General features: G+C 42.0%; 1 protein-coding gene across 2 annotated transcripts; it reads right to left on the bottom strand.

Moving 5' to 3' along the window:
• Positions 1 to 443: 443 nt before the first annotated feature.
• Positions 444 to 27127, bottom strand: fbxw2 (F-box and WD repeat domain containing 2). Of its 2 annotated transcripts, none has more exons than XM_043720246.2 (7): positions 26952 to 27127; positions 15560 to 16069; positions 13693 to 13887; positions 12163 to 12296; positions 7840 to 7926; positions 4976 to 5145; positions 444 to 3040 (listed from the first exon to the last, which is right to left on the bottom strand). In XM_043720246.2, exons 2-7 carry the CDS (start codon positions 16047 to 16049, stop codon positions 2752 to 2754), a joined length of 1365 nt encoding a protein of 454 aa, XP_043576181.1. In that variant the 5' UTR covers positions 16050 to 16069; positions 26952 to 27127; the 3' UTR covers positions 444 to 2751. The 2 variants fall into 2 exon arrangements, with proteins under 2 accessions (XP_043576181.1, XP_043576182.1); XM_043720247.2 differs by lacking the exon at positions 26952 to 27127 and adding an exon at positions 26583 to 26847.
• Positions 27128 to 27514: the final 387 nt, after the last annotated feature.

Below are 27514 nucleotides of genomic sequence, written 5' to 3'. Positions count from 1 at the left end.
TCTACTTTTCACACTAAAAGGTAGTTTCTCATCTTCCATATATTTCTGCTGCAATTGCTGCCTCATGAATGTTTATAAGCAACTCCTGACCAATCTCCAGGAAATATGAGAGCAGTCTCCTAAGAGTCATTCACATCAGTGCACTGTCAATATCACAAGCTTAATAGATTCCGTTCAAATAAGAATAATGTTTAAATACAGTTACTTACCTTGAAGGTCTTTCAGGATTTCAAAAACACTTTGTAGAGAATTCTTGTAGGTACTGGAGATCAAAGGTGGGGTACATTGTAAAGCAGGAAAAAGGAGAGAGGTGGGTGAGAGAGAGAAGAGAAAAGAGAAAAGAGAAGAGAAATAAAAAGAGAAGGGAGGGAGGAAAAAGGAGGAAAGGAGGAAGAAAGGGAGAAACGTGCACCTTGTGGTTTACATGTCACTGCCAGTCATCATACGGATAAATAGGATGATTTTACTTCAATGGATGTCATTGCTACAGCCAAACCCACAGATTTAAAAACAGATAATACTTCAGAAGAATTGATCTCATTGTCATTCTGGGAATCAAACCATGTAGCTATTGTATATGTATATGCAAGGATAAAACTCAACCTTGGTGTAAATCTTTGGCAACTCCAGTAAACATTTGATATTACCATGATGACGTCTTGACATATTACTCCAAACAAATATGCCAGCAAAACCTTTCAGATAATTGCACGTTTGACAGTCAGCTGCATTTTGTAAAAGCTGCCTAAACACTTTCACATTACTAAAACAGACAGATAGCATATACATGAGGAAATGCAAGATTAAACAAATAAGAGGCTGCATAGAAAAACCAAAATGCTTCACTTCCTTAGACAAATGTATTATTGCATATGTGTCAGATAGTCTGAGGTTATGATAGGCAGCAAGAGGTTAATCTGTTGAAATGAGGTTAAAAGTTTCTTTCTGAAACAATCTACAAGCAACTAATACTCAATATATTCAAACCGAAGATGAAAGGAAAGTGAATATTGTAATTGCCACATGAAACCAGGAACTTCATACAGTTGTCAGACTTTTAAAATCTATTCCAGAATTTGCATTCAAAAGTGGCTCAGAATCCATAACATGTGACATTCCAAATAGAGACGACAACACATGAAATAAAATTTGTAATGCTTTGGTAGCAGATGCTTTTAAGATACAAGGAGTCGTGGTACACAGCATAACCAAAGGGGAGCTGGTCATTGGACCTGCTCTGTTATTTTGGTTTTACATGCACAAGGAGGGGAAAATATCCATCGTTCAGAAAAAGTTTGAACAAAGCACCTGTTACAATTTTATATTCTACATTTCAGTCATATTTTTCATATTGCTGACTTTTTAAATAAAAATCTTCACTATTTTACATATAACGAATGCAACAGATGAAGTCTTATTCCTTTCTTCCAATTCTCAGCCAAAGCTGTGTATTCCTCAAGAAGAAATCCACAGATTCGAAACAAGTTACATAGACCTGTGCAATCCTCCAACAAATATTACCACAGGGGTGTCATTTAAGCATCACCATGGAACAGCTGTAATTACAGCCTTGACAGCAGAGATAAGCACAGTAAAAGACTTTAAAAGTGCTTGTTCCTGCATTTAAAAACTATATTATACATACATCAGTGATTGCTCTGCCCACAGTCCATAGTATTTAAAAATCATACTCACAACTTGCTCTTGGGCAGGAGCACAGTAGTTCCATCTGAGCAGGGATAAAGCCAAAGCAGATAGATACAGATAAGCTATAATCTCACTGAATGGCAGAACAGCCTAATCCTGCTCCTATTTAAGCAGTACGGACAGCAAATCCCTTAACTGAAAGCTGTACAACAGTTTCCGATCTCAACATTGACAAACAGCTTTATAGATGACCATGTCTTATGGGAGGCAGTGAGGTGGTGGTCACCCCACTCGCATTCCCACTTTAACCTACCACCCCCAAATCTTAATAGAGAATGAAACAGCTTAAGTAGTGTCGAGCAAACTCAAGTGCAAAGGTGAATATCTTCTTCATTACAGTATTTTGTGATAAGAGTTCCATGTTTAGACTTAAAATGATCAAAGCAACCAAGTAAATTCCCAACATTTTTTTTCCAGAAAGAATATATTGAAGATAATTAACAACTGTGACAACATGGGCAAAATTTCAATAAAAAGATCATTGTAAATACTGACTATACCAAAATATAAAATGTGGACAAATTTGAAGTACCTATGGTCTATAAACATGTTCTTTGAGAGCAACCACTACTAAAAGCATTAAGGCAAAGTCCTGAATGGAAATGTATGTATTTCTAAAAAGTAAGGTGTTCCTTATTGTCAGGTGCAGAAAAAATGAAGACATTCAGGGAATGTTCAGAATACTGCAAACAATAAATTTGTTACATTGAAATGTGCTTGTCAAGCATAATTTTCAACCATCAGCTTATAATAAATTCCTAAACAGTGCCTCAAAATTAAACTGATATGACTTGTGTTCTCTCTTCCCTGTTCCTGTATTGGTTACATCAATTTGCAAGCAAATGGATTTAAGCTGTAAAAATAATTTCCAACATGCTGGTGTCATTTGACATTTTAAAAAAAATAAAGGCAATTAACTGTACTGTACACACGAGAACGCCAGCTCTTCCGCAGGACTTTGGTTCATGCAGCGTTTTGCATTCTCTGAAATATCCTCTGCAACTGCAGTACAAGGGCTCTGCCCTACAGTTTTCATCCTTTACTTCATCCATTCTCCTTCCATAGGACCAAATGAATACTATGATCTGGCATGCTGGTGGCAAAAACCAGGCCTGTGTCATTCTTGCCATTGAGTCCATTGAGCCACGCAGTTTCTCCCGCCAGGAAGCTAGAACCTCTCTTCGATTTCCGGTACGCGGGTAGAGGCCAGCGACCAACCAGTTTCTCTGTCCTTAAGTCCATTATATACAGATAATGGCTGTCGAACAGCAGAGCAAAGATCTCTCCCTGGCTCAGCAAAGAAAGATTCGAGGAATCCGGAGTTCTAATAACTCTGTCAAGAAATAATTACAAATAGGTAAAGCTGTATTCTAAAAGATGACGTTAATACAATGGGAAAAAAAAATCATTCAACACTCGAGTCTCTTCAAAAGGTCTAAAAGGAAACAGACAAATTGACAATTCAGTAGATTCTAATGTTGAATGGCAATTATTAATATGCACTTACCTGTTGGGTAGTGATACATCCCAAAGCATATCCTAGCAGCATGCTCAAACAATATTGACAGAAGGGCTCATGCCCGAAAGGTCGATTCTCCTGCTCCTTGGATGCTGCCTGACCTGCTGCGTTTTTCCAGCAACACATTTTCAGCTCTGATCTCCAGCATCTGCAGTCCTCACTTTCTCCACATAAGTAGGTATTAAGGCACATGCTTCAAGCCCTTAAATTGTTGAACTTGATATTGAGTCCAGAAGGCTGTTGAGTTACCAGGTGGAAAATGAGTTGCTGTTTTTCCAGCAGCAAACCTGAGACAGAGATCTCGGGGCAGGAAAAGTGTTCTGTAAAGCATCACCCAGTCTGCGCTTTGTTTCCCAGTGTAGAAGGAACCACATTGTGAGCAGCGAATACAGTAGACTGGACTGACAGATGCGCAGGACATCATGGTGTAGCCAAGGGAACTCAGCAGCCTTATGGACTTTAATATTAAAGTTCAACAATACTAGGCTGGAGGCACCTTCTCCATTGTCCTTAGCCAACCCTCACATACCAGGCCTTGTCATATGGTCTGCTACACCCGCAACCCTACGAAGAGCAGCCAGTTATTTCCTCAGACTGATCTTTACCCACTCTTTTGTCTACCCAACTGCTTATCTCTATCTTCTCCCATAGTTACTCCCTCAAACCCCACCACCACCCATTTTCTGCATAAATATCAACCTTTTCCTAGCTACCATCAATTCTGAAGGGACAGTGGACACAAAACTGCTTTCTCTCCGCAGACATTCCCAAACCTGCTGAGTTTTTCCAGAAATCTGTTTGCCTGATTTCCAGTATCTATGATTCTTCCAGTTTTTTGTACCAAGAATTAGTCAGGCCCACAGTGCGGTATATTTGCACATACTGGAAAATACATACTTAAACACAAACAGTCCTTTTTTTAAAGGGGCATACACGGGACCTGTTTAAACTCAACAAAATAGATTAACACCCATTCACTGGTTCATTTTTCAGGTCACTGCCTTGACCACAGTCAACCTGTTTCGTTACATTTACACAAACTTGACAGCTCACTGTCAATCATCCTCCTTTTGGTGCATTCCCCACGGTGATGCCTCTAACAATTAGAAGCTAACATATTTGCCAATCAATCTTCTCACTCAGTAATAAAAAGGCTTTTTTTTCCTTTTATTCTGGTATTACTTGCCAATTTCCCTGAGGAGTGCATGATGAGAAGCCGAAACAAAATATGTATTTTTTTTTTCCCCAACAATACTGCTCTATACGACACTGGGTTACAATGCAGATTTATTGAATTTAGTTTTGCAGTTTTACATTGTAGTTATTAAACAATATAACCAACGGATGAACTCGGATTTCTCCAGTTTCCTCATTTCCCCTCCCCCCACCTTGTCTCAGTCAAATCCATCGAATTCAGCACCGCCTTCCTAACTTGCAATCTTCTTCCTGACCTCTCCGCCCCCACCCCAGTCTGACCTATCACCCTCACCTTGACCTCTTTCCACCTATCGCATTTCTGACGCCCCTCCCCCAAGTCCCTCCTCCCTACCTTTTATCTTAGCCTGTTGGACACACTTTCCTCATTCCTGAAGAAGGGTTTATGCCCGATACGTCGATTCTCCTGTTCCCTGGATGCTGCCTGACCTGCTGCGCTTTTCCAGCAACACATTTTCAGCACATGCCCATGATAGTCAAGTTTTCATTAAAATGTTCTTGATAATCTTGACAAATGGAACAACTGGACAATACCTGATAATATCATAACTGGCAAAGTCCCATTGGTACAATCCTAGATCCGATGCGCAGACAATGTGCTTGCCATCAAATTGCAGTCTTGGTTGGAGGCATATGCTTCGATCATTTGACACAGCAAGTGTCTTCAAACACTTGCAGTTGACCTCTCTCCCAATTGGCCAAACCTATAAATGCACCAGATAATTAAATTTTGTAAAATATTTTAGAACTATTAGTAGATTTCAAAAATGTCTGTGTGCACATAAGAATGCCATAATGAGATACATGGCTCAGTCAATCATTCTTAAACTACAAGCTAGCTTTCCTAAAAGCTTTCTCCCAATTCATGTATTTGATTCAAAGCCTTTCTATTAAATAGTCTAACTGGACCTCTCAGATTATCAGGAATGGAATCCGGAAGGATGGAACCAACTTTGAGAGGGTGTAATAAGGTAACCAATAAAAATATGGCATTTTTTAACACCAGATATCCTTAAAGAATATTGATGTGGAGAGCAGGATTCAACTTCTGGAAATGTGCTTTGTTCACCAAGCACATTATAGTTTCACTGGTGCTTTTCACACCTGAACGGGTTACCAGAGGGGAATTATTAGAAGTTACCTCCAACAGATAATTCTGTAGCACATGAAATATATAAACCCAAACCGTTAATCAAGTGAGCCATTCACAAAGGAAGAGAATCTTTTAACTACTTTCATCCTTGCAAATTATCGTGAAAAGATGACCCTGAATGTAATGGACTTGAAGAAACACTATTCAGAACGCAACTTGAGATTCACGGTTACTTTAAAATGTGTGGGAAGTTTTGCTTTGCAAAGTTTAGAAGTCTTTTTCCAAGAGTTTGCATCACCATAAAAGGAACAAATTGCAACTTTTGGATTAAAAGACAAGCGACCCATGCGATCTGGGAACATTTGACATGGAGGCAGCGCCATCATTATGGAAGTTAAAATACAGAGACTCTGTGGCACATACAGAACATTGAGGCAAAAAGATCAGAAATGCAGATTTCTGCTTTTTACCTGCAGAGAATCAACAAACTCCTCGAAGAGGAGAAACTGGAACACTACTTGGAACAACTGTCTGGATGAAATTAGAAACAATATCTGTGGGTCAATTGACTACTGATGCTAGGCGATAGCCTTTTTACCTCTGCTATTCTGCATGCAGCATATCTATTAATTCACAATTACTTTGCAGTGATGCCAATTTGTTTTTCAAGTTATAAAAATGGAACTCTTAGAATCACAGAATCCCTACAGTGTGGAAGCAGGCCATTTGGCCCATTAAGTCCACACCAGTGCATCCCACTCAGACCTACACCGCTACCCTTTCTTTGTAACCTATATTTCCCATGGCTAATCCACCCAGCCTGCACATCCCTGGAGACAATGGGCAATTTAGCATGGCCAATCTACCTAACTTGCACATTTTTGGGCTGTGGGAGGAAACCAGAGCACCCAAAGGAAACCCACACAGGCTTAGGAAGAATGTGCAAAACTTCACAGTCACCTGAGGGTGGAATCAAACTCAGGTCTCTGGTGCTGAGAGTGAACAGTGCTAACCACCGAGCCACCAATTCTCTCTTGGGGGGGGGGGGGGTCATCCACTAAATTTTGCTTTGTGGATCACAATCTGTTTCAAAGTTATCTGAACATTAGCAGAGCTGCATGGAATTGGCATGAGAAACCTCTGTGCCAGAGTGGGTGGGTGCTGGAGGTGGGGTTGAAGCAGGAGAAATGATAGGGGGAGAAAGAGACAATGGCAGAAAGGAAAAAGAAAGAAGACAATAGAGGAGAGAGATTCAATGAAAGAGAGAAGGGTTAAGTTAGTCATATCTCTGCAAGGACTGTGACACCTCCCTGGTTAAGTCACATGTTAACTCCCTTGTCAATAATCATAAAAACGCTTTAGGTTGTGCATGGAACAGGACTTTATGCACAAGGAGATCAGTATATAAGAAAAAAAAATGAAATAGATTACTAAAATGTAGAGGCATGGCATCCTTCATTTTACACCTCCAACATGGGTTTGAAACTAAAATAAACCCATTGTGCTTAAAAATTTGGAGTTTGCTGGTTTTGGAGACAAACTTTCACCAAAAACATTAGTAAATTATTTGCATTTGGATTATTTTGTACACTTCCATCGCAGCTACGTTTCATAAGCTTCGAATTCCAAATAAAAAATAGTTTATCTTTTAGCTACTTTTGTATACTGGTCAATGGTTTTCTTTGGAGAGAGTGTCAAATTCTGATATTGAGGCACAGTGCTGTTGTAAAGAGCCTCACAAATGGCTGTAGCCAAAAAGCACAAAACTTTATCTGCAGTTTGTGAGCAAGTTAAGTATTGGAATAAAACAGAATAAATTCCTGTCAATCCATTCCACTATTCAAGCCAGTCTGTTATCTGAAGGAAGACTGATGCAACAAATTATAGCATTGTTTGATGCAAAATTAAAGACCTAAATCTTTTATTTATGTAAATGTGGTTGACCAGCAACAAACTGATCACCACATGCCAACTGCTTTGTAGCAATCTTGAAATTCCTGTATTTGGAGTAGGTCATTAGTTATATGTATCAGTAAAAGCACAATCAGGAGTTTTAATAATTATAAAGAAAAATCAAACAGGTAAATTTATATTCTATGAATAACAAAACATTTATACAATAAAACCAAAGAAAACCTGCACACACTGTAGGGGTCTGCCCATGAGTGGCCATTATTTTTGTGCAAGATTTTCAAGCTGTGCCATTTGGAGATGTCCAGCAATCTCAAGCACTGCTGACAAAGGGCAAGTAGCCTAATAGTAAAATGCTACAACAGTGCATTTTTCCCTTAAAAAATGGAATTACCTTGATTTCATATTTATCAGCACTTAGTAAAATATAATCCCCTGGATTGTGCATCACGGATTCTACCTGGCTGACCTGTAAAACCACCTACATTGAGAAAGAAAAGATGCTTAAGTAGAGATTGTGACAGACATTAGAAAATCAAATAATATTAAAAAGAGTCATAAGACTATGACAGCTCGGATTCATCGCTATGGCAAAATTATCCTGTTTTGGAGATGCTTAACCAAGACTGCAACATCACAGAATTGTCCACACATGCCACCAGTTCAACCAGTCTATTGCTGAAATTCACCGACATGGCATTAAGTTGCAAATGAAAAATTAGAGCAGTTTCCTGAAATTCATTAACATGATAAGTTTTAAAAGGTGCACTTAAACTTAAGTCAAACTTAGGAAACAGGTGCATTCTAACTACTAATGAATAACAGCCATTTTACATGTGGTTTACAATACACCAATTCCAATTGTCCACCTATCCTTGTTAGAAAGTTACTATATTAGATTTTGTTTTGAATTCAGCTTGGCCAAATGTACATGACGAGGCCAGATTCCAATGACAATATTACAGCTTAACATCTTATATTTAAAAAGGTAATAACTGACAGTTTTGTGGTGGCAGAGGTTTAATCCCACTCACTGAAACCATTAGGTTTTGCTACGGGTCTTCAAATTTCACAATTACCGAGTGCTACATAACAGCAAAACTGTTGCAGCCAAATTCCTCTGACCACTGTTTAGCTACAAAGAGAGGCTAGATAGACTTGGGTTGTTTCCTTTGAGCAGAGACAGCTGAGGGGAGATTGAAGTACACAAGGCGCCTAGACAGAATAGATAGGAAGCAGCTGTTCTTAGGGCAGGAAGTTGAGGGGGATTTGAGGAAAACCTTTTTTTTCCCCCCATCCCCTCCCCAAACAGGAGAGATGGGGAATCTGGAATGGACTGCCTGACATGGTAGTAGAGGTGGGAAACCTCAACTTTTAAAAAGTACATGAATATGCAGTAATGAAATGTCATGACATTTCAGATTATGAGGTAAAAATAATGACTGCAGATACTAGAAACCAGATTCAGGATTAGTGGTGCTGGAAGAGCACAGCAGTTCAGGCAGCATCCAAGGAGCTTCGAAATCGATGTTTCGGGCAAAAGCCCTTCATCAGGAATAAAGGCAGTGAGCCTGAAGCATGGAGAGATAAGCTAGAGGAGGGTGGGGGTGGGGAGAAAGTAGCATAGAGTACAATGGGTGAGTGGGGGAGGGGATGAAGGTGATAGGTCAGGGAGGAGAGGGTGGAGTGGATAGGTGGAAAAGGAGATAGGCAGGTAGGACAAATCCGGACAAGTCATGGGGACAGTGCTGAGCTGGAAGTTTGGAACTAGGGTGAGGTAGGGGAAGGGGAAATGAGGAAACTGTTGAAGTCCACATTGATGCCCTGGGGTTGAAGTGTTCCGAGGCAGAAGTTAAGGCGTTCTTCCTCCAGGAGTCTGGTGGTGAGGGAGCGACGGTGAAGAAGGCCCAGGACCTCCATGTCCTCGGCAGAGTGGGAGGGGGAGTTGAAATGTTGGGCCACGTGGCGGTTTGGTTGATTGGTGCAGGTGTCCCGGAGATGTTCCCTAAAGCACTCTGCTAGGAGGCGCCCAGTCTCCCCAATGTAGAGGAGACCGCATCGGGAGCAACGGATACAATAAATGATATTAGTGGGTGTGCAAGTAAAACTTTGATGGATGTGGAAGGCTCCTTTAGGGCCTTGGATAGAGATGAGGGAGGAGGTGTGGGCGCAGGTTTTACAGTTCCTGCAGTGGCAGGGGAAAGTGCCAGGATGGGAGGTTGGGTTCTCGGGGGGCGTGGACCTGACCAGGTAGTCACGGAGGGAACGGTCTTTGCGGAAGGCGGAAAGGGGTGGGGAGGGAAATATATTCCTGGTGGTGGGGTCTGTTTGGAGGTGGCGGAAATGTCGGTGGATGATTTGGTTTATGCGAAGGTTGGTAGGGTGGAAGGTGAGCACCAGGGGCGTTCTGTCCTTGTTATGGTTGGAGGGGTGGGGTCTGAGGGTGGAGGTGCGGGATATAGATGAGATGCATTGGAGGGCATCTTTAACCACGTGGGAAGGGAAATTGCGGTCTCTAAAGAAGGAGGTCATTTGGTATGTTCTATGGTGGAACTGGTCCTCCTGGGAGCAGATACGGCGGAGGCGGAGGAATTGGGAATACGGGATGGCATTTTTGCAAGAGGTAGGGTGGGAAGAGGTGTAATCCAGGTAGCTGTGGGAGTCGGTGGGTTTGTAAAAAATGTCAGTGTCAAGTCGTTCGTCATTAATGGAGATGGTCCAGGAAGGGGAGGGAGGTGTCAGAGATGGTCCAGGTAAATTTAAGGTCAGGGTGGAATGTGTTGGTGAAGTTGATGAATTGCTCAACCTCCTCGCGGGAGCACGAGGTGGCGCCAATGCAGTCATCAATGTAGCGGAGGAAGAGGTGGGGAGTGATGCCGGTGTAATTACAGAAGATCAACTGCTCTACATAGCCAACAAAGAGACAGGCATAGCTGGGGTCCATACGTGTGCCCATGGCTACCCCTTTGGTCTGGAGGAAGTGGGAAGATTCAAAGGAGAAATTGTTAAGGGTGAGGACTAGTTCGGCCAAACGAATGAGAGTGTCGGTGGAAGGGTACAGTTGGGGACGTCTGGAGAGGAAAAAACGGAGGGCTTGGAGGCCCTGGTCATGGCGGATGGAGGTGTAGAGGGATTGGATATCCATGGTGAAGATGAGGCATTGGGGGCCGGGGAAACGGAAGTCTTGGAGGAGGTGGAAGGCGTGGGTGGTGTCTCAAACGTATGTGGGGAGTTCCTGGACTAGGGGGGATAGGACAGTGTCGAGGTAGGACAGTGTCGAGTTCAGTGGGGCAGGAGCATGCTGAGACAATGGGTCGGCCAGGATGGTCAGGCTTGTGAATCTTGGGAAGGAGGTAGAACCGGGCAGTGCGGGGTTCCCGGACTATGAGGTTGGAAGCTGTGGGTGGGAGATCTCCTGAGGTGATGAGGTTCTGTATGGTCTGGGAGATGATGGTTTGGTGATGGGGGAGTGGGGTCATGGTCGAGGGGGCAGTAGGAAGAGGTGTCCTCGAGTTGGTGTTTGGCTTCAGCGGTGTAGAGGTCAGTGCGCCAGATTACCACTGCGGCCCCTTTATCCGCTGGCTTGATGGGGAGGTTGGGATCGGAGCAGAGGGATTGGAGGGCTGCGTGTTGTGAGGGTGAGAGGTTGGAGTGGGGGAGGGGGGTAGACAGGTTGAGGCGGTTAATGTCCCAGCAGCAGTTGGAAATGAAGAGGTCGAGTGCAAGTAATAGGCCAGCGATTATGAGTCAAGTGCTGGAAAGTGGGATTAGTGTAGTGAATTGGCACGGATTTAATGGACCTCTTCACAGTTGAATGACTATAACTGCTCTGAAGTCTCAGGTTTAACAGAGTTTGTAACAGTTTGAGTACAGAAATCTTAGTGGCTGGTAGTAAGACAGCACAAGGCACATCGTTTGCATTGGACAGGTCTATTTTCATGAAGTGATTAATTTTGATCTGGATACCACAAGCTACAATTTATGACAACAATTAGGTTAATAATTAAGAGAAAATGAGAACATGGAAGAATAAATAGTCTGGGTTCCCTCTCCAACTCTATTTTGATTTAGTCCCTACCCTCCCCTTCACTGTTTTGATCACACAGCATTGCCCTTTGATGTGAAGGGCACTGCTTGTCACTGGCCACTCGGGTGTTTTCTTATCTTCCTGATGGTGGAAATTGAATAAAGATTCGTGCACTTTGTGTCTCACACCTGCACACACACACACCATGGGTGCTGGGGGAAAAAATAGACACTACCGCAGTTAGGCGGTAGTGTGGGGGTTAATAAAAAAAGCAAAAAAAAAAAAATAGTCTGGGTTTAAAGAGCTTCCAAACCAACCCCCTCTCAAATTTGGCAGCTCCATATCAGTGCCTGGTCTGCAAGCAGACAAGCTCACTTAAAGGCACTCTCAGATGAAAAAATTGAAACTTTACACTAGTGAAGCCCTCTTTCTGTGGCATTCCTGTGGCACCATAAAGGAAGCTTTACAAGACATCTGGATTAGATTAAACTCATGCAAGTTCCTTATATTGAATACCTGTGGTAGCAAATGACCCATTCCCAGCACCAATTCAGAATATAAAAATTCATCAAAATCCACAGCAAGTGGTAAATCACAGAGTTAGGTCCATCCTCAAAGTAACAACTTAAATTTTATTTAACAGAACAGGCAAAGCACCATTGGAACTAAAACGTGGCACAATAATGGTACCTTAGTCACCCATTCAGTATGCTCAGTAAGCGTATTCAGGCAGATTCCCGTTGACAATGACCAGACTTTCACAGTGAAATCTGCAGACCCACTGACCAGGATATCTAGCTCGTCACTATAATCAACACTGAAAACTGAAGAGAAAATTGTTTTGATATTAGAAACAAAGTCATATTAATATCACGAGTCAAACGAAAAAATTTGCGTGGAAAACGTTGGCTATTCTTTGCTATATTTCTGTCTGTGCTTAAGGAGACATTTTGCTGAAGATAGTTGAGTTGACAAAGGTCTAGGGAAGGGAAGAAAATGGCTGGGCCAGATAATGAAAAAAAGACAATCTTCTGAATCACTATGCATGTCAGAAAATAATCTAACGTATACACCATGGCTTCCCTAAGTTGCAAGCTTGAAGTTAACAATGACTGACGCATACGACAACTATCTCACTCCCCCCACCCCATCATCTCTGACTTGCACCTCAAACAGTGAGGGCTAGTAACAGTTTCCAAGGTTCGAAATGGGGTCACAGTGGGGAAAAAAGAAGTTTGGGAAGCACTGATGTTTACCACTCACTGACTTCATTTTGTACTGGGATTGGTTTTAATTTCAGTGTTACTCTCAACAACTGGCAACCAGAATTGGTATGTCGCAATTAGGGATGCGAGCAGCTTTCAAGCCACTATGGCAGCCTGGTACCAATATAGAGACTGTGACATTTGCGCAAGGATGTGAAGGAAGCTAAGCAGCTGAAGAAAGGCTTCGCTAGACAAGAAAAAAAATAAACCCAGTAAGTGGAATTTGAAAGCATGATGCACCAATGTTCAAGTAGACTAGGTGATGTATGATATTGCATACATCAGTTTAATATTCCCAGTGGTACTATGGAGCTTAAATTCCATGATGGAAAACATTTTGGGAAAAAAAACACAAGATGAACAAAGCAAAGGCTCTTCAGTGAATAAATACTGAATTACAACACCCACAAGCTCACCAACTTAAAGAGCAAGAAATGTATTCTCTGTATAAGTGATAGAAAGAAGTGTGCTGAAGATTTAGAATATGAAATTACAGATGACAGCTGAGGGTGAAAAAAAACACTTTCCACAAGTAGTGAGTAATGACAAAGTATTGCACCCAATATTTTGGAGCTATATGAAAAAAATAAATCACCATATACCACATTACAGTTTCACAGGGTTTCTTTGATTGGAGAATGTACGTATCTGCTAGAGAGCCCTTAGGACTTCAGGTGAAGAGTTGGGCCACTGCCAAATGTAACAGCCATTACTAATTTAACCACAATTTTACTGTAACGGACAAAGTCAGCAGTTACACTGCACAGGTTATAGTCCAACAAGTTTATTTGAAGTCACAAGCTTTTAGAGCACCACTCCATCAGGTGACCTGGTATCATGAGACTTCTGACACTGTCCACCCCAATCCAACATTAGCACCACATCATTACTGTAAAGAACACACAGCAGAACCATTGATAAAACTATCTACAAAAGATACGCTGCAGTTCACTACCTGCTCCTGTATGACCTCGGAAGTGCTGGGTTTTAGCTCCTGAGCTCCAGTCCCAACAGGCTATCGTGTTATCAAATGATCCAGTAACTAGCTTCTGCTCATCAAATTTTACTGTAGCACACGTGTGAGTCTGGATCCCGTATATACACTGACCAGTGCAAACATCCCAGAGTTTGGCAGATAGATCATCAGAACCTGTAGTTTAAAAAAAAAATCACTCATCATTTCAGCAAATGTGATGAACAGTTTCACAATAAGATGACTTATCATTTTTATGTTACAAACTGATAATTCTCCTACTTCCAATTTCTGCAAAACAAAACCTGATCATTCCTAAGTGACTGGTTTCTCTGGTCTGGGCCAATTCAAACTTCAGCAATAACTGCAGTAAATATTAGATTTAGCTCAATTGAATTTGAGCAGTTTTGAGAGAGCTTCTACCCCTCTCCACTGTGTAGCTATATGGAGAAGCACTTAAGCATCGAAACAGGGCCTCGTACCAGAAGTACCCGTAGGTGCTACTTTCAAATCAACATTACAAATGCTGCATTGTTTCAATTTACTCAGCTTTAGTAAGTTAGTTTTATATTAATACTACAACAAAAACAATGTAGAATAAGCAGTCAAAAAATGTATGATATGGACAAAAGCACCACTGCATATTATACAAGTGGATATTAGTACAAACTTTAAACTGCAGTAATTTCACTACAAAATTCATTTCATCAGAATGCCAAAAGTTACTCACTAAAGTGGACCTGAACCAACTGCACTCTAATATAATTTGGGTCTCTTATTACCTATGTATTATCTCGGTTCCTTGGAGATCTAACTGTTCAGCATGTCCTGGGCTCAATTTGTCAAGGCAAAATAAAAATGCAGCAAAAAGAACAAAAGGTAGGCATAATTTATCCAAAATAATTCAAATTACAAAATTATTTTGTGGGACAATAAAAGCTTGTGATGTCAACTTTAATACTTTGGTCAGTACTCTAGATTTGGTTTCTGTACAGGATGCATGTGTTTCTTGGAGCACCACTATAAAGAAGGGAACATTATATCTTCTCAATTCACTATTGAGCCAAGACACAATTAATCAAATCGAAACATATTACATGTTAGCATCAATGACAAGTGGAACACACATCTGACTGAAATGTGCTCTGAAAGAAGTCTGCTGTCAAATGAAGTAATAACAGACAGATATAAACAGATTCAGCTTATTTTTAGTAACAATCAAGCAATGATAGGTAGTGTATACTAGCGAGATTATTACTCCTGCAGAATTCTAAACATAGAAACCTTAACTCTCCAACTGCAGTATGATAACACGAAATTCGATACCAATCTTTGTCTAGAGAGGATTACAGCAAATACCCAGAAAGATTGATGATAACCATAACCAGTTATTACTGACAACACAAAGATTTTGGGATCTCATTAAAAGCTACATGACTCCCTAGGTCAGCCATGAATCGAACACAGCACCAGGCCAGAAGTAAACCTCATCTATGCTGACTGGACGAAAGTAAGGGGAGTAAAGAATATTAAAAAAAAACGTTGGTCACCTTCTTCCCAAAAACCTAAAGCCAAAGGGGCAGCAGAATGTAGAGAGAGGATTTCAGCATCAATAGGTCTGCCCACCATGTGGGGAAAAGAACTAAGGAGAAACAAGCAAAAGAGGAAAAAAAATCATTATCTTGTAACCCCCCCAATAAATTCTGGCCTGCAGTTCACTCCTTATGTTATTGCTGCTATCTCAGCAAAAGGTCCAATGGTTAGCAAAGATAAACATTTCACAAATCATATCTTGCATGCTTCTTTATTTCTAAACATTCTTGGAATGGTGATCTTTTGTTATACTGACCTGTGCACAACAATCCATCTTTATAATAAAGAGCATATACTCTAGCACTGTGGCCAATTAAAGAGGAGGTCTCAAAGGCTTCTTTGTCCTGTAACTGCTTTACCCTTTTAACTGCCTTCAGATAAATCTTCTTCCAGTGCAGAGTATCCTGAATTGTATCATCGATCTGCCAGCCTAAGCTTCGACAGGCTTCCTGCCACACTTCAGTACAGGCACTTATCACCTTGTTCCACTGCTTGCAGACTAGGCAACAAATCAGTAGGGTTGGTGGGTCAAGCCACTTCAACAGGTAAAAACTAAGTTCCAATGGAAGCAATTTGAGGAAGTCTCGTTTCAGAAGTGTCTCCAGATTGTTAGAGAGGTGTCTCAATTGGACAGCCCCACTCAAGCTGATCAGGTGGTCTAGCGTCTCATTTTTCTGGTTCTCTGTCAGAGTGATAAAAGTGCTGGAGAGGGTATCAAGCCATGTATTAAAGTCCTTTTTCTCCATATGACCATGTGACAATATACCTGTGAAATACAAGACAGCATATTACATCTGTCGTTAACTATACATAGAACAGTTTAAAATATCAGCCAAAACATTTTGTGGGAAAGGGTTGAAAGGAAACAATCACATTCCATGCTGCCTTATGAACTGTAGTGAATACGTTTGCACAGGCAGAGCTTAATCGGAGAATAAAAAAAGCAAATCTTACGGGTCTGCAATTCTTGCTTCTTTTGAGAAAAGCTTACTGTAGATAATACTTCCTTCTATACAGCAAGTATTTCAATGCCTGTCTTATAGTCACAGAGATGCACAGCACAGAAACCAACTCTTCGGTCCAACTCGTCCAGACATCCAAAATTAATCTACTCCCATTTGTCAGCACTTGGCCCGTATCCCTCTAAACACTACTGCCTCATAGCGCCAGAGACCAGAGTTCAACTCCCCCCTCGGGCAACTCTCTGTGTGGAGTTTGCACATTCTCCTCGTGTCTACGTGGGTTTCCTCCCACAATCCAAAGATGTGCAGGTTAGGTGAATTGGCCATGCTAAATTGTGCATAGTGTTGGGTGAAGGAGTAAATGTAGGGGAATGGGACTGGGTGGGCTGCTCTTCAGAGGGTCGGTGTGGACTTGTTGGGCCAAAGGGCCTGTTTCCACACTATAGGGAATCTAATCTAATCTAAGCCCTTCCTATTCACATACCCATCCAGATGCCTTTTTGTGGAAGCTGCTTTGCTGACTTGTTTGCAAACCCACAACCCAGAAAGCAGAAGCCTTATTTAATTTGACAGTCTATGTCTATTCTGCTTCAATTTCTTGAAAAAAAAAATGAAAGCAACTGTTTTAATTATACACAACACCGAGTACAGTGCAATTATACAAAGTTTATACAAAAACGTCATTTTAAAAAACGCTCAATTTCTGATGACACTGAACCATTTAAAAAAGTACCTTTGTATTTAGACCATCAGTGGGCCAGGGGTCAGATGTTATTAGGCTCTTTGCTTATCTACAAAGTGCCACTCTGCAAAAGTGCTTAATTGGCTATGAAGTGCTTTGTGGTCACACAAAGTGCTACATATGAATATGTCTTCATTCAAAAATAAAGCTCCAGGATTTCCCAGTCTTCTGCACCATTTAAATGACTTAATTAAGAAGGTTTGAGTCTCTGGAATTACTATTTTCTATTCCACTGTAATGCAGCAAGTAGTTTCAAAACTATGACGATAACCAGCAAATTCAAACAAAGAAGGGTGGACATGAGTTTATCTGCTGAGAATAGGCAAATAGTAGCAAGATGCTGGTCACTCCTACAAGTTTTTCTAACTGGCTTTTAGTAGTTTGAAGGGAAGCATTTTTGTGAGCAAAGGGGAGTAATGCTGTGGAGTTGCAGAAAAATGCCAGAGGTTAACAAGAGCAGGACTCCAAATATTTCTGACACAGCAATGCACATGATCATACAGTATGTTTGTCAGAGGTCACAGCAGTCTTCTTTCTAGTGCACAGTAATAACCCGTGTGGGAATACATGCACAATTACCCTTCATGGCCTGACTGCAATGCAGAGGTTAGACTTTTGCTTACATTACACTCCTTCTGTCTTATCACCTCCACACAATCAAAGACCCCTTCCCACTTTTATGGCTGAATCAATCAAGAGGACAAGCAAAGCCTTCATGCACTTTCACCCTCATAACACCTCCCTTTGACCATTCCCAAAACCTCTCTTTATGCACACAGCTGGGCTCTGGATTGAAAGCCTATTTTCACTTCTGGCTTTCATAAAGGAAAAGACTGCGTACAGCTGCAGTAGGGTGCCATAGCTCGATGATAGAGGCCACATGGACATACTGAGAAGTCCCAACACTCTTTGGAAGTATTGTTGTGTGTGTGTGTCAGGTGCCATTCTGCTTGACCCCTTCATTCGCACACTCTTCTGCTCAACACAGCTAGTGTGGCATAGTGCTGGTATTGAACGGAGAAATGCTTATCAAGGAGATTACCTTCTCTTGTCCTTTACTCATGGTCTGCTCGGTCTGTCCGGAGACTGACAACACTGCTCTCAGCAGATCAAACACTAACATAGCTGGTCAGCTAACCAAAGAACCAGCTCACATCCTGGCAGAGCTGAAAACAATACAGATCCAAGCGTCAGGGTGTCGTCATTTCAAATCGGATCTCCACATTCCAGCCATTTACTGAAGAAACTGCCCTGCAGCTGGCAAAAACAGGTCAGACAGCATGACAGTATTCTCTCCTTTCATGGATATTTTGCATTCAAACCATGAAGCCTGTCAATACCTTGAAGCCCATTACACAAAGCATCCCTATAAACGGTACCAGCGAGAGATATGCAAGCTCTGACTTTCACCCTATTTTCTCTGCCTTGGAGAGATTTAGCAATCGCTTGGACAGCAGTTTGGCTCAGATCACTGAGCTCCTCATCTACTTCTCTGTAAATCTGTAGCAGCATCAGCTTAAGTAATTAGAATGAAAAACAATTCCATATCATGATAACATTTGCATACCTTTGCAAACCTTATACCAAAAGGCTAACTCGGCACACTAGTTCCACACATGGAAAGTTGTTAAATTTTGCAAGTGAATCGCACCTAGAGTTCACCAAACATCAACACCATACAAGTAACCTAGCTCCACTCATAAGCTGAAGCAATAAACAGGAATTGCTGAGGCATTAGGCACTCAAATGAGGGCAACAAATAATACACAAGCCAGTAAAATCACAACAAAATTCTAAAATGGCATGGTGAGGATGTTTCTGTTTTTGCAGATCTTCCAAATGAATAATAATTTTAGAATTAGGGTAGATGGTGCAAAAGGAGTGGCACATATATCGGACATGACTATTAATGCAGGGCAGCAGATTCCTCAGCTGAAGGTCTCTCTCTCTCGAGCTGTGTTCAAGCATGCAATGGCTCGGTTTCCTCAGGGTCTTCAGTGCCGTCTGCATAGTCTTCCTTTTCCTGTTCAAGGGGGTTGCATGTTAACACAAGAATACCTTCAAAGTTATGCAGCAAACAAGAAAAAGGTGCATTACTACTGGACAGCATTGACTGAAGTCACTGGACCCATGCCCACACTGAAATCATTGTTTGAGAAACTCATGATTGAAGACAGCATTGGTTGACCCAAAGATCTGATTATAAACTTGTTGATGAGATTGGATTCCTGGAGAAATCATGAACCACACAGGCAGGGGATAACTCTCAGCACAGAGAAGCTTGTCTTTAATGTGCTGCACAGAAGAAAAAACAGATGTAGAAATGATGAAACAGAAAAACATCAAGGCAGTTCCCAGGAAAAGCAGATTTGGCTGTGTAGGATATGCTGCCAGTCAACACACCAGCTGAACAGTCATTAAGTGCCACCCATTGTGATTCAAGAACATAATTGACAGCATGGGAAGACCCACACAAGATGATGTGAAGGTGACTAAATACCTTGGATTCAGACATATCCTGAACTCAATTCAGAGCTCAATATATGTTTATCTGCAATCACCTGAGCATTGCTTTGAATACTAGTTCGAATGACAGCCTCAGAATGCGAAAGACGCATGGTGTCTGGGTTGGAACAAGCAAGGAAATCCGTTAGAAAAAGGGCTAAGGAAATCATGCTGGCATAACATCTGGCAACTCCATTTTCCATTTGCTCACTAGGCCCCCATTCCCCACTCAAAGTACTTCCAGGTGGCCAGGAAATTTCTTCGCTAAGATCTGTCAGCAATGCTAACTGGTGGGAGGAAATTAAATTCCTTTTACAACCCACTACCATCCTGGGTTCATGCAGAAATAATGCAACCAAAATCACCCAACTGTGTTTATCGAGCAGCTTATTTCAAACGAATTTGTTGTTTTCTGCACACAGAAGACTGCAGATGACAGAATATCTTAATCTGCCGACATTCTACTGGTTTAACATTTATACTGCTTCTAGCTTTACCAGCTCTCAGTTTACTTCAGCTGACCACACTAACCTCCAAATGAGCAGGTCATGAGTTCAAATTGCATTCCAGAGCTTGAACATATGATAAAGCACTATACCACTGAAGTAAGGTCACACTGTCATGCACAATGTCTTTCAAATGAGATGTTAAGTCAAGACCATTTCAAGAAATCTTCCAGTGCTTTGGTCAACAACCATCAGTATGTAGGTTACTTGGCTGATATGCTACTTCTAGAACTTAACTGTGCATTAATTCTGTGGCATACTTACATAGAAAATAAATTTCAAAAATAATTCAAAATGCTTTGGGGATGAAAGGAAGCTGTAAAGAACAAAATTTTACTTAAGCAACCAGTTCCTTCTTGTTCACTATTTTATCATGGTCACCTGTCATTGAAAATACAGTATTAAAATAAAACTTTACAAAATTGAACATAGAAAAGAAATTAAACCTTTTGATTTTACTCTAGTGAACAGTAACACCACCTGTTCTCAGCTCTTTATGTTGGTACCCTTAAAGACAGGCAAATGCTGCTTCATGCTCAATGATGCGTGAACAACAGAGCACCAAAATTTAGTTACAATCAACCCACTGGCCATGCACTCAATGCAAAGCTCTCACCGTGAAGCAGAATATCTGTAGACACTGCATTCACTCAGGCAGAATGAGAGTGGGCCACCCAAGCCAAGATTGAAACTGCAAGTATGCCCTTTGCAACAGCAAAGTCAAGCAGAAACTGCAGCTGTGTATGATGTAAAGAAACAAAATACTTAAGATGCTAGAAATGTGAAAATAACAGGAAATGCTGAAAATACTCAGCTGATCAGGCAGCATTTAAGAAACACAGGAGGTGATTCATGCTGTAGGCTTTATAACCTGTAAAGCATGAAGAGGTGACAGACTGTCTCCCGAGATCCTGCCCAGTATTTTCTATTTCTGATCTGACAATGTGTTGCCTTGTGTCACAATTACTATGAAGTAGAGCAATGTTTTAGTTCATGCAAAATTTTGTCACAACTACAGTGTTTACATCTCATTGGATTCTGGTTGAATTACATGCATATCAATTCTTTATACTACGTCCACTTGAAATGTAGGTTTCTCACAATGCACTCAGATGTTTTCCTTCCAGATTTGGGCAGTGTCTGGGTCATTTTGATTTATACTGCATCCAATGTGTGCTTGTAATGGTAATGGTTGTAGCCTTTAATTTATCTCATTGCGAAGGTGCTCCTAACTATTAGATCATAGCAACCTGTGCATGCGCCTTCCTATATTGAACTATTAGCAAAAACAAAGGCAATGACAACATAATTTGGAGATGCCGGTGTTGGACTGGGGGGTACAAAGTTAAAATCACATAGCACCAGGTTAAAGTCCAACAGGTTTAATTGGAAGCACTAGCTCTCGGAGCGCTGCTCCTTCATCAGGTGGTTGTGGAGGACACAACTGTAAAACACAATTTATAGCAAAAGTTTACAGTGTGATGTAACTAAAATTATACATTGAAAAATATCTTGATTGTTTGTTAAGTCTCTCATCTGTTAGAATGTCCATGTTAGTTTCATATGTATATCACAAAACCTTTTCTTAGAAGTTACATTCTCAGGTTTGCTTCAACACATTATCTGGGCTAAACACCAACCTGTTGGACTTTAACCTGGTGTTTAGATTAGATTCCCTACAGTGCGGAAACAGGCCATTTGGCCCAACAAGTCCACACCGACCCTCCAAAGAGTAACCCACCCAGACCCATTCCCCCACTCCCTACTAATGCACCTATCACTATGGGCAATTTAGCATGGCCAATTCACCTGACCTGTACATCTTTGGACTGTGGGAGAAAACCAGAGCACCCGGAGGAAACCCACACAGACACGGTCACCCAAAGCTGGATTCAAACCCGGGTCCCTGGCGCTGAGAGGCAGCAGGGCTAACCACTGAGCCACCATGTTGAATGACAACATAAACATACTAGGTGTCTATGTCAGCAATGCAGGAACAGAGCATCGTCATAGGACAAAGACTAAAATGTCTCCCTCCTTCCAGAGGGAAAGGAAGGGGATCTTGTGTCCTCACTAGGTATATTGCTATTGGGAATCTAGTCTCAAGGTCACTGCTTTATGCAAAGTTTAAACAAGGTTGGATCAACTTCCTACTACAGGGTAAACAAAACAGGTGTCACTTTAACTGTGTCACAACTAAAGCAACCAAAGGCCCACAGCATTATTCAAAACTCCAGTCCATGGACTGGCTGGTAGCATGCAATATGCTTTATACAGCAATTTAGACCTCACCGATTCAAATTATGAGAAAGTATCTTTACAAATAATTATCCTGTGGCTGCAAAACTAAGAACTCAGGCGCTTTCAAAATGAAGGACACATACACTGCTGGAAGATGGCTAGGTCCTGGTAAATAAAAGGAAGCAGTCAAGAACCCAGAGTACATCAGGAAAGATGCCACTTCCCTGACTTTGAGGGGTTTAATCCAAAACCAAATTAGTAACAGATAAGGATTTACAATATATATAGCTGAGTGAAGAATATTATTTAAAGTTTGATTTCAAGGTTAATTGATTGGAAACTCTTAAACCAATTCCTTTTAGACAGTCGCATGAAGAACATTCCCTCCCAGAATTGTCATCATTGACAGAATTTTCATCCTTGAAGTGAAAATAGATTACAAACACTCCTTCGTAGCAGGATATGCTGTGCACTCAGCAAGCTGAAAACAGCTAAATAGCGTAACAACTGAAAACATTCAGACTAATATGTTAACGTAACAAAACTCAACCATAGGAGGTAGGGAGAGATTAAGTCTGCAGTTCAACAAGTTACACAAAGGGATTATTTTTCAACATCAGTGCTGCCGGGATAGTCTCCCACATTTCATCAATCCAGGGGCACGGTTTCTAATCACAAATTAAGTGGTTAAGAAATTCTAGTATTTTTATCATGTATTACATGGACACAGGATGTCGCATTCACTTCATAGCCAAGGAAGCTCCTTCAAAGTGGAATCACTTTGATAACTTAGGAAATATGGAAACTGATTTGCACACAGCGAGATTCCAAAGAACACTAACCAGGTAACGGTTTTGAAATGCTGATTAAGACATAAACATTGGCCAACACACGAGGATAACTGCCTACTCCTCACTGAAATAGATTTTTGGGATACTTGAGGGGAAAGGAAAGGTCTCTGTTTTAGCTCTTGCCTGATAGACAGCACTGGGCGAAAGCGAGGGCTGCAGATGCAGAGTCGAGAGTGTGGGGCTGGAAAGGCACAGCAGGTCAAGCAGCATCCGAGGAGCAAGAAAATCGATATTCCGGGCAAAAGCCCTTCAGGGCTTATGCCCGAAACATCAATTCTTCTGCTCCTCAGATGCTGCCTGACTTGCTGTGCTTTTCCAGCCCCACATTCTCTGATAGACAACACTGTCAATATAAAGCAGTCCTCCTCCAGTAACTTTGATTTTCATGAGCAAGGCCTTGCAATGGACACAAACCTGGAACCTTGTGACTCAGAGGCAAGAGTGCTATCAACTCGAGACATGGCTGGCACGATAAGATTAATAAACAGGTAGCTAAGAACTTGAATACTGAGGAGAAGAGAGGCATGTTGTCAAACGTTATATTGTACTCATCAGGACAAAAACAAAGCTAATCTCAAACAATTACAACTATTTATTCTCCGGAGAAAAGAAAAAGTGCTAAGTGGTTGACAAGTCAATTTTGGTTCATCAAAGCATTGCCACGGAGAAAGAAATGAGGAATCAAGCTCATAACAAATTCAAAATAATGGGTGAGGCTTCAATAAATTACTTTTGTATACAGAAAACTTTGTCTAGCAAGCGTATCTGAGTCAAATTATTAGCTTAACTTATCATCTTAACTATAGCTCTGACTGCACTCTGTTGTTCAGCAAGTATAGCCCAATGTCAGAATTGCATCTAGTAGCAGATGTGCTGCTTTGGAGTTTGTAAGTGCTTTGGAGTGTACAACCTGTACTCTGCCTATAATAAACAACTGAAGAAACATGCTGTTTAATTTGATTGTGCAAACATCAGGGCATTTGGTTCATACAAATGATATCATACCAACGCTGAAATTCATACACTGCTGCTAAAATGTTAAAAATCACAACACCAGGTTATAGTCCAACACGTTTATTTAGAGGCACTAGCTTTCAAAGTGCTGTTCCTTCAACAGATGGTTGTTAGGCAAGATCATAAGAGACAGAATTTATAGCAAAAGATCACAGTGTCACGCAGCTGAAACGATAAAACTAGATTAAGTCTTTGATCTAGAATGGGTTTTCTCATTTCTTTAATATGTAAATCACGGATATATCCTTCAATATATCTGGTGCACAGGCTCGAACAAGACTTCTTTTCTGCACAGGACCTCCAACCAACACTACATACCAGATTATATGGACGTTTTCTTCCTCTCGACTATGGCGAGGAGTCACAAACAACTACACAGTGATATCAACGAGTTTCATCCCACCAAACTTGCAATGGACTACACCGTAGTATCTGTCTCAATCTTGGACATATGCATCTCCATCAAGGATGGGCACCTCACTCTATCACAAACCGATGGATAGCCTCACGATGCTACACTTCTCTAGCTTCCACCCTAAACATATTAAAACAGCCATGCCCTACAGGCAAGCCCTATGCATACACAGGATCGGTTCAGATGAGGAGGAACCTGACAGACACCTGAAGGTGCTCAAGGATGCCCTCATAAGAACAGGGTACAATGCTCAACTCTTTGACCGCCCAGTTCCGAAGTGCCACAGCATAATGACTTCCTCAGGAGACAGACACTGGTTGCAACTGACAGGGTACCCTTCATTGTGCAGTACTTCCTAGGAGCCAAAAAACTCTGCCATTTTCTTCGCAGCCTGCAACACATTATCGATGAGTATGAGCATCTTGCCAAGACCTTCCCTATACCTCCTCTTCCTGCCTTTAACCATCAAACCTTAAACAGATCATTGCTCACAGCAAACTGGTCAGCCTTCAGGACAACATCGACCACAACAATCCTGTCACAGCAACCCCGCAAGACGTGTCAGAGTGTCAATACAGATATCACCATTATACATGGGGACAGCACCCATGACATACACGGCAGGTATTCAAGTGACGAGGCCAACATTGTCTATCTCATACACTGCAGGCAATGATGCCCTGAGGCATTGTACATTGGCAAGACTGGACAGACACTACGACAATGGATGAATGGACACTGTACAATAATCATCAGGTAGGGGTGTTCCCTCCCAGTCAGGGAGCACTTCAGCAGCCCAGGAAATTCGGCCTTGGACCTTTGAGTGACCATCCTCCAAAATGCACTTCAGGATAAACAACGCAAAGTGGCCAAGTAGAGGCTGATAGCCAAGTTCGGTACTCTTAAAAATGGCCTCAATGTGGACCTTGGGTTCACGTCACACTACAGGTGACCCGACTGCACTATACACACACATTCATAGTCTCGCGATAATACCATTCGGCCATCACCTGCCCACGAATTCATTGGCAGAGTGGAGAACGCACCTGTAGATTTGAACCATTCCATCTCAAAATCAAATTTGAGCATAAGCAGAGTGATTCCAATGAGTACCTTTGACTCCTGTAGCGTAAATCGTTATGATCATTTGGAATTTGACATTCTATATGTTGTCCTGATGATCATGTAACAAAGTGCTTTGAAAGCATGTCTCCTTATTCATTGATAGGAGGAAGATGACAATTACTAGAAAAGAGTGTTGTGACAACTTGAAGTAAGCTTTCTTTAAAGTAATAACGAATTTTTGAGGCAAAGAACTCATGTCCTTCAAAACAAGTGCATAGAATTGAACCAGTTTTTCTGTGTCAGACACTCCAACACAAAGTTGCACAAGAACATACAAGATCAGGTTAAGGTGAAACCCAACTTGCTTCAATCATAATTTCAAGAAAACCGTCCTTCATAATCGTCACAGTGCCAAATGACTCTCAGAACTTGCTTCAGCTCAAAAATAACCAGCTTTAAAGCCAAGCACTTCAACCTTGCACACCTCCCTTCCACTGCTCCTTCCTCGGACAGATCACAGCCAGAAGTCTAAACCAAACAGATTATCCCAGCCTATCACCAAGACGAGTCATCTCTGCCATTACATGCACTGCTTAATCATGTAGAATGCTCTCACCTTGAAATTTAATTCAATTGCACCTGATGCAACTGGAATCCTGTGGGTTGTACCCTACCTAACACTCCCATCATGTCTAACCTCCAGTATCTCTCTGAACACCAGCATTTCAACATCAACATGCTTTACCTAAGTCTGGCCTCAACCTAACTCAGATCTGAATCTTGTCTTCCTGCACATGTTTCTACTCTTCAGACTTTGCCGTCTGTACATGTCAATTAACCTCACGATTTCGCTTTCCCTCCCAACCACCCACCCACCAAACGCACACTGTACGACCAAGCGCAAAATCGTCAGTCAGAATTGACAGGTCAAACGAGTACCAAATAACTAGCAGTTTCACACCATGTACCCATACATACCAGGAAAGCAGCACACCCGCCGAAGCAGATTTGAGGAAGGAGGTGCAAGTCTGAATTGAAATGAAGGGCCGTATTCCGTTAGTAACCACAGCACAGCGTCACGATAACACTGGCTGAGACACGGGGAGCAGCGCTGGATCTGTACAAATAGGTGGATGACGGGGAGGAGGCCGCTCGGCCCGCACTGGCTCCGTGTTATACCAAAGTGAGGTGGAAGCCAGGCAGGAGAGGAGCCGATTCGAGTGATGCCATCGGGGCTGGAGGTGGCCCACACCCCCCGGGGGGGGGGGGGGGGGGACAACTTTAAAGCAGTGAGTGGACAGCGCCGGGTCCCTTACCCCCCCCTCCCCCGGAGAGACACAAACTCACCATCTCCTGAATAATGTCACCATAGTTGCCGTCGCCACCGGTGCGGCGGGGGGACATTCACTCGTCACACGGGCTTTCCCCCCCACCCCTCTCTCTCCTTGTGGTGCTACCTCCGAAGCCGCATCCTCCGGAATTCCAATGGGGGTTTGGGGGGAGGGGGGGTAACGGACGAAGCCGCGAAGTGAGAGAAAAGGGACAAGTCCAAGTTGGAGGGGGAAAGAGAAGAAGGCCGGAAATGACGGCGGGAGGCGCGCGACGGCCGGATGCCAGCGCCGGGGTCGCGGGGATAATGCGTCACAGCCCTTCGCCCCGCCCCCCCCCCCTCGCACAGACCCGCCCCCGTTTAAACACCACACCACACGAGGAGGAAACAGTGCGACAGATTTATTTGGAGGCGCCGGCTTTCGGAGCGCTGCTCCTTCTCGGCTATTGCTCTGACAAACCTCGGGGCAGTTAAACGCCAAAAGAATTACATAGGAATCAATCAAAACCTGCAGCACCATTCGAAGTGACTTAACAGCTCTCTAGGTTGACACTTTGATAATTTTTCTAATAAATTGTGT

This window comes from Chiloscyllium plagiosum, unplaced genomic scaffold, assembly GCF_037043375.1.
Source record: "Chiloscyllium plagiosum isolate Xiang-an unplaced genomic scaffold, Cpla_swu_hap1 HiC_scaffold_21, whole genome shotgun sequence".
Lineage (NCBI taxonomy): Eukaryota > Metazoa > Chordata > Chondrichthyes > Orectolobiformes > Hemiscylliidae > Chiloscyllium > Chiloscyllium plagiosum.
The sequence above is the reverse complement of the archived record's forward strand: the minus strand, read 5'-3'. Positions and strand labels throughout refer to the sequence as shown.

What these genes read in the sequence shown, in the direction of transcription:
- fbxw2 (XM_043720246.2), bottom strand. Translation starts at nt 16,049, where the DNA reads ATGGAGAAAAAGGACTTTAATACATGGCTTGATACCCTCTCCAGCACT. An exon ending in ATACTGAATGGGTGACTAAG is followed by an intron (nt 7,927 to 12,162) that starts GTACCATTATTG and finishes TTCTCAATGTAG; the next exon opens with GTGGTTTTACAGGTCAGCCA. An exon ending in GCCAGTTATGATATTATCAG is followed by an intron (nt 3,041 to 4,975) that starts GTATTGTCCAGT and finishes ATTTCTTGACAG; the next exon opens with AGTTATTAGAACTCCGGATT.